The 7,055-nt window shown below is 39.6% G+C and overlaps 1 protein-coding gene across 1 annotated transcript; it reads left to right on the top strand.

Annotated features, from left to right (window-relative positions):
• Positions 1-710: 710 nt before the first annotated feature.
• On the top strand, positions 711-4,943 carry LOC123833068 (cytochrome b-c1 complex subunit 7). Its single transcript, XM_045861091.1, has 4 exons — positions 711-781; positions 3,199-3,270; positions 3,918-4,084; positions 4,739-4,943. The coding sequence occupies exons 1-4, from the start codon at positions 763-765 to the stop codon at positions 4,814-4,816; spliced, it is 336 nt and encodes a 111-aa protein (XP_045717047.1). The 5' UTR covers positions 711-762; the 3' UTR covers positions 4,817-4,943.
• Positions 4,944-7,055: the final 2,112 nt, after the last annotated feature.

Here is a 7,055-nt window from a genome sequence, read left to right as displayed (position 1 = left end):
TGCCCTAGACTTAATATATTGGAGCTTAGACCTTAAACATGTACTTGCTTTTACCTTAATTGCTTGCACATTTCTGCAATATTTATCTTAGATCTAGTAATATTTTCTTTTTCCTGAACTATCCTTTAACTTTGTAATAACATGGCTTGATGGAGGTCTTCAGCTGGAGAAACTGAAGACCAGAGAGGGGATAGTATCTCCTAGAGGTAGCATATGCCCTAGAATCAAGGAGTCCTAGAGTTTTATCTGGATTCTGAGATTCTGGAAGATGAATCTGCGTTTTTCCTAGCTGTGTGTCCTAACCTTCTGAGCCTGTTTCCTCCTCTATCCAATAGGGATACTCATAGTACTTAAGAATTAGAATTAAATAAGAAAATTAAATGAGAATATGCCCATAATAGGCTTAGCATGTTGCTTGCCACAAGGGCACAATTAATACTGCCCAAGCTCTCACAGGTCGCCACTAACAGAACCCAGGATATAGTCCCGATGCTCTAATTGTTTCCCTAAGGTTTTTCCCATCACGTCACATAAATTGCTTCTTGGAACCTAGCGCGCAAAACACCCGGCCTACTCCTTAGGTAAGGACCCAGGTGGAAAGGAACAAGGGAACACACGACAGGTATCCAACATCGGCCGCCAGAACTGCGCCTGCGCGAGCGTCTGCCCGTGCCTCGCGACAGGAGCTGAGGCGCCTGCGCACTGGTCCCAGAGCGCCCTCTTTGACTTACCCAGTAGGCAACGCGTCAGTGTCCGGTCAAAATGGCGAGCAGGCCTGCAGGTAGGTCACCGCTGTCCTATCTGGTGGGTATCGCAGCTCTCGATCTTTCCTTCTCGCAGCCACTTGCTTCTCTTTCCTTGCCCTGAATGGCCAGTTCTGCGGCTTAAGGGAAGGGGCGGCTCCAGTCCAGCCTAAAGGACCCTCCCCCACTGCTTCTCCGCTCTCCTCATATCAGCCTCGCCTAGTGGATTGGGATGCAGACTGCTCTTGGTGAAGTGCTCGCGGGGCTCTGACCCTTGGCGTTCCATCTGCCTGTGCTTGGCATTCCTTTCGCTTGGCCTTAGAAGAGTTCAAGGGCACAAGGAAATAATTAGTGCACGACTTTCAGCCAAAACGAACTGAGTTCTTACTGTGAGCCAAGCGCTGTCAGTGTGCATTACGCGATAAATGACCCTTCGAGCGCGACGAAGGGAATATTCGCCTTTTACGCTGATAGCTGAGGCAAAGTGACCAGAGGAAGTAGGATTGGAGTCAGCACTCCACCTCTCGCACTTGTCAAACTGGGAATTAGAGCTAGCTGAACAAGGGTTACAGGGAAGTTTCGTTAACCTTACTTGGAACGTCAGTTAGGTCTGTAGATTTAAAGAAATTCGTATTTATTGTGGACACTAAAACATACTTATTATTGATTGCAATACAGACGTTACCGGGATATTTAAAACACCGTGAACATCAAATAGAATTTTATGGGGGATGGGTTGGTTGGTTGGTTGGTTGATTTATTTATTTAATGTCGTTGCTGCTAATCTCTGCCCTCTGGCGGTATAAATTGACATAGCTTTTTAAAAATACGTGGTCCCTTTCTCCCGGCTCCCAGCAATTGTGAAGCTATTGAGACTTCAAATTGCCAGAAAAATTCTTTAACCTGAATATCATTGAGCTTTTTAGAGTGGGGGAGACACTTACAAATTCATTAGTTAATTTAACTTTACAAATATTGAGCACACTCTGCCTGTATGCAGTGTTTGGAACTAGATAGACCTGGCCTCAACTCTATCATTGGCTAGCTTTGATCTTGGATGGTATGACTTCTGTAAGACTTACTCCCCTTTTGCAGAGACAGAGGTGATATATAAATAAACCGAGTTAATCTGGGTAAAGCAAATAGGACAGTGCTTGGCACATAATGGGTGTTTAATGAATATTCATCATTATCACCATCACTGCTTAATATACTTACAAATAACTGATTTTTCTACAAGTATGTGTGTAGACTGTTGGCTCTTTGGTGTTACTCGTTTTGCTAGAAGCAGTGTTATCCATGGTGTTTAATAACTAAGGAGAGTTACAGAAGCATTGTACTCTGTGATGTGATAAGGAGTAGGGGCTGGAGGGGTTGGAGTAAAAGGAGAGTTTACTTTCCTTCCCTGGTAAGGGGCTAGCCCTAGATGAAAGTTTAAAAGAAATTTTAAACTTACTCTATGCCCCCTTCTGTACTACATCTCTCCTATAAGCATCAGGCACTATCGTGTTGCCCTTGGCAACTACCGGGGTTAGCCCATCAAGCTCAGTCCTATTCCCCAAGGAATTTTAACATTACCTGTTTCTCTTTATCCACTTTCAAACATCCATTTCTTTGGTAGAAAATTAGGTGCTTGGGAGGAGGAAATCGGCTTCTTTTGCTATTAAATGACTAACTAATGGTATCAAAATGCTCCCAGAAATACATCGGGTTGTCAAGAGGGTAGCCAACTAATAAAAAGGTAATGTAGAGCAAAAATTTTAGAGGATGAGGGTCGCTTAGACCTGCCAGCCTATTCTAAAACCTCACCTTCTTTTCATACAACCCCAACTCTCTTTAAAAAATTTACATTTATTACCTGTAATATATTTCTGAAACTACAAGAAATGGAGGAATTTTGAATTCCTTTCCTGTACCCTACCCCTTTAGTTCTGATAATTGTGAGGGGACATAAAGGGATGGTATGCTTGACTTTGAGAGGCTGGAGTGGCAATAATTGTTCCTGTGAATATTGAGGACATCAGATGTTTGAATTTACTGTTTTTTCCCCATGAGTTGCCCAACTTTTTTTTACCTGCAATCCCTTTTGCTCATAGGTGAAATAAGCAATTTTTATCTACAGTATATAGGTTATATGTTTTTCTAAAAAATAGAGGAAAGGGGAGAGAGAGGGAATCATTGATTTGTTGTTCCATTCATGTGTGCATTCATCGTTAGATTCCTGTATGTGCCCTGACCAGGGTTCAAACTGCAACCTTGACATATGGTGCCAACGCTCTAATCAACTGAGCTACCCAGCTAGGGCCTAGAGTATATGCTTTAAAAAGGAGATTCCTTCCTATGTTTGCATTCTCTAACAGGGTGACTCTCAGAGTAGTGTTTGCTTGGTTGTCGGCATTTTCATTTAGTACAATAAGTAAATTGTAGCAACTAACAGTGTAACAAACAATATCAGCTGCAGCATCAAGCCGGTGGCTGGACGGTATTCGAAAATGGTACTATGGCGCTGCAGGATTCAATAAACTGGGTGAGTATCGCACTTTCTTCTTCCGTTTCCTTTTTCTTTTCTTTTTTGGGGGAGCAGGGGGATGGTTTACTGAGAGTAGTTCTTTTGCAAAAGTCATTATAAATCCAAAATATAACTAATTGTACTTGCATACATTAGAAGATACTAAAATAAGATCACCTTTTATTGTTAACGTTAAATCATATCTATTTTTTATTGTTTTGGAAAACAGAGGGATGAAATTGTCTCAAATGTTTGAGGTGGAAATAATTTATGTTCTTTAAATTGGTAGCTGGACATTTTCCTTATATACTCCCTTTCCCAACTTCTCCACTTAGCATTTAAAATTTAAGTTCTATGAAGTTTGAAAGTAGAGATTTGTAAAAATTTGATGTTTGTTTAAAAATAGTCTAGACATTTTAAATATTTTAAAATTTGTTTTAGGTAAAATGTGAGTTTTGTGGCAGTGGACTTTATAAAGCTTATATATTGTTTTCACAGCACCATTTTAAAAATAATCAGTTAATAACCCTCTATTATGTATGAAATAACATTGAGTTTTATCATACGTAATTTACGATATTTTACCCAAATCTTGAAGATACTCATTTTCTAGAAATTCCTGAATTTTGAAATACATATTCAATCTCTCTTGCCATCTATCTTAGGGTTAATGCGAGATGACACGATACATGTGAATGACGACGTGAAAGAAGCCATAAGAAGGCTTCCGGAGAACATGTATAACGACAGGGTGTTTCGCATTAAGAGAGCACTGGACCTGGCCATGAGGCAGCAGATCTTGCCTAAAGAGCAGTGGACAAAATATGAGGAGGTAAAACAGCTTTTGTGTACCTGCCAATATTGGCCATTAAGGACTGAGTATTATAAACAGAAGCCTTCATTTGCAAAGTGCTTTAGAGTTCTTAATGTGACAGATATTTCTACAGTGAGGTTGATAGAGCGAATGTTGACTCCACTTTAGAGACAAGCACATTGAGCCGTACAGATGAAGTGACTGTTCAGTACGACCAAGCAAGGCTCTAACAGAGATCCGGGACTAGAATTGGGGTCCTTTGCCTCCCGGGCTGCTGTTCTTCCTCTTCACTCTGCTTCCTGCTCAGGTGAAAACATGGTGTCCATGAGATGAGCGCATTGAGTGGCTCTCCAGCTCCCGGGAAGGACCCTGGGAAGCAAACCCTTGACCCTTAAACTGCATTAAAACTAGGTAGAAGCTTATAGACTCTCATTTCTTTATCTCTTTTGTCAGACTTTGCTCTCATAACCTACCAAAGCAACTGATTACAATATCTTCACAGGTTTTACATTTTAGAAAAGCAGACAATTCTTACTTTGCTTGAGAATATTTTTTTCTTAAGTTGGAAATTAATTTTGATGACTTTCTTTTGTTACTTAAGACCTATTGAGTGTTTGTGATATACCTGTGTGTAATGATAGTGTATGATATTTTTTTTAATTTGTTCTTTAGGATAAACCCTACCTTGAACCATATCTGAAAGAGGTCATTCGGGAAAGAAAAGAAAAAGAAGAATGGGCAAAGAAATAATCATGTAATCGAATGTGTGGATGCATCTGTCCTCAGTATTTTAATGTCGGTTAAACCTGAAATGTACAATTTAGAACCATCTGGGTTGCAAATATATTACTTTAAATAAATATCTATTATAACTTTTTGTTGGAGTTTGAATTCTAAATCTCATTCTCAATAACTACTGAATTTATGTATCTGTTAAATTCTTTCCAAACTTACAAGGTGTTTTTCAGTTAGTATTTAACTGCCTCCTGAAGCCATTTTAATCAGTTTCCTTTGCTGGTTGGATAACTTCTTGATTTACTGAGGGATATAATACTCTTCCAAGTAGGAGAGTCACCTTGATACCACCTTTGCTGATTAGCAAGACACCTAGAACCCCCCTCAGGGCCTAACTGGCAGGAATGGAAGGAGCCAGAAATAGGCACCAGTCATTTTGTTTTATCTGAAGGAAATAGCACTTGAGCAGACTGGCTCTGACTTCCAAAGTTACTATATTAAAGGAGAAAGGATTCTTCAGTCCCTGGTGTGACAGGACTGAGAAACAGCCCTCTTCAACCACTGCTTTCAAAAGATAATTGACTTTGCATCCTATCCTTTAAAATTATGTATATTAGAAAACAAAAACTAGGCATTAGAAAAATAGACAAAAATATAAAGATGTTATATTTTCTTCCCACATCCCAGTGACTTTTCTACTTTAGAAATGATTGTTATAAAGTATATTGTAATGGTTGGATACTTATAATAGTTAAAAGTTTTAAGGTTATAGGGTAATTTTTTAAAATATAAATTAAAACCATTCAGTGATGTCATCATCCCCACCCTTAAACTCTGAAACGCTTCCTTTGGTGCAAGCGAGAGCACGAACCACAGTGACAGGGGGAGGACCTGGGGGACCTACAGCCTGCACAGTGTCCTGCCGGCACCTGCTGGGCGCGGTAGGGTCTTCCCTCAGAGAAGGAAACAGCAGAGCGTGAAAAACAGTTTGTGTTAGTTAAAGTTCCTAAAGCTAAAAAGAAATTATGTACATTTGGTATGTTTTCACAAAATGAAATATGTTGACAGACATTTATTTACATTGGAGTTTTGCAACATAAATATAATGTCTTAAAAACTGGCTGAAATATTAGAGTAGTTCATTAAATTTCCTAAGAGCCTCCCTTCTCTTTGATATTGAGATTATTTTATGAAGCACGTATTTGGAAATCTTGGTTTTGGGAGGTTTTTTGGTCTGGTCTGAGTTGCCTAGGTCCTCATTTGATAAAGGTTTGGGTAACGGTAAAAGCAGTTCTTCAACATGCTTAATGTTTTGTAAGATTTGTGGTTCAACTTTGAATGCATTTGAGTCTTACGGTTGGAGCAGTACTGCAAGTCACAGAGAAACAGAGACAGTGGTGGATGCCAGTGTTAAGGGACATCTTTGTGAGGGACTGTTTCTTCCATAAGGGTCAGCTGATGAGTAAATGTGTGTCAGGATGCTTCCCCATTAGATGTAACTCAGTAACTGAGAGGCATTCTCAGACAGACAGGCACTGCTCAGTGTTTCAGTTTTCCAGGTTCCTCAGACATTTTCAAATAAACTTGAACCTCATACATTGAAGATTACTGTTATGTTCATATAACCTTTTTGGCTTATCATCCTGTGTAGACAGAATAATAGAGTGATTCACAGCCAATTTATTCATTGATTGGGTAACTTTAATTTTTTTTAATCCTCACCTGAGGAATTTTTTATTGCTTTTTAGAGAGAGAGAGAAAGAGAGAGACATCAGTTGGTTGCTTCCTGTACACGCCCGGACTGGGGATCATACGTGCCCCGACCGGGGATGGAATGTGCCACCTAGGTATGTGCCCTGACTGGGAATCGAACACACGACCTTTCAGTCTTGGGATGATGCTCAAACCAACTGAGCCACACTGGCTAGGGCTTATTGGGTAACTTTGGTAGTATGGTTTAAAATCTCTGTGCTTCAGTTTCCTCAGCTCTAAAGCAAGGCTAATGATAGAACCTGCTTTACTGGGTTGTTTTGAAAATTAACTGACTTCCTTATATGTCAGGCACGTAGAACAGTTCCTGGCACACAGTAAGCACTATTCTGACTTGCTAAAAAGTTTAATAAGAAGAATAAAAACTTAGCTAAAACCCAAAGTTACTATAGCCATAATAATCCTGTATTCATAAACAGGATGGTGTTAATATAGACTTATGTGTGGCTTTGAAAATAACCAAAGAATTTAGAATTTAAAAGCT

Source organism: Phyllostomus hastatus, unplaced genomic scaffold (assembly GCF_019186645.2).
Source record: "Phyllostomus hastatus isolate PE091 unplaced genomic scaffold, TTU_PhHast_1.1 phas_scaffold_21, whole genome shotgun sequence".
NCBI lineage: Eukaryota > Metazoa > Chordata > Mammalia > Chiroptera > Phyllostomidae > Phyllostomus > Phyllostomus hastatus.
The sequence above is the reverse complement of the archived record's forward strand: the minus strand, read 5'-3'. Positions and strand labels throughout refer to the sequence as shown.

Excerpts from the sequence above, each read along its gene's own strand:
- LOC123833068 (XM_045861091.1), top strand. Across the intron at positions 3,271-3,917 it reads TGCAGGATTCAATAAACTGG|GGTTAATGCGAGATGACACG; the intron begins GTGAGTATCGCA and ends CATCTATCTTAG. Across the intron at positions 4,085-4,738 it reads AGTGGACAAAATATGAGGAG|GATAAACCCTACCTTGAACC; the intron begins GTAAAACAGCTT and ends TTTGTTCTTTAG.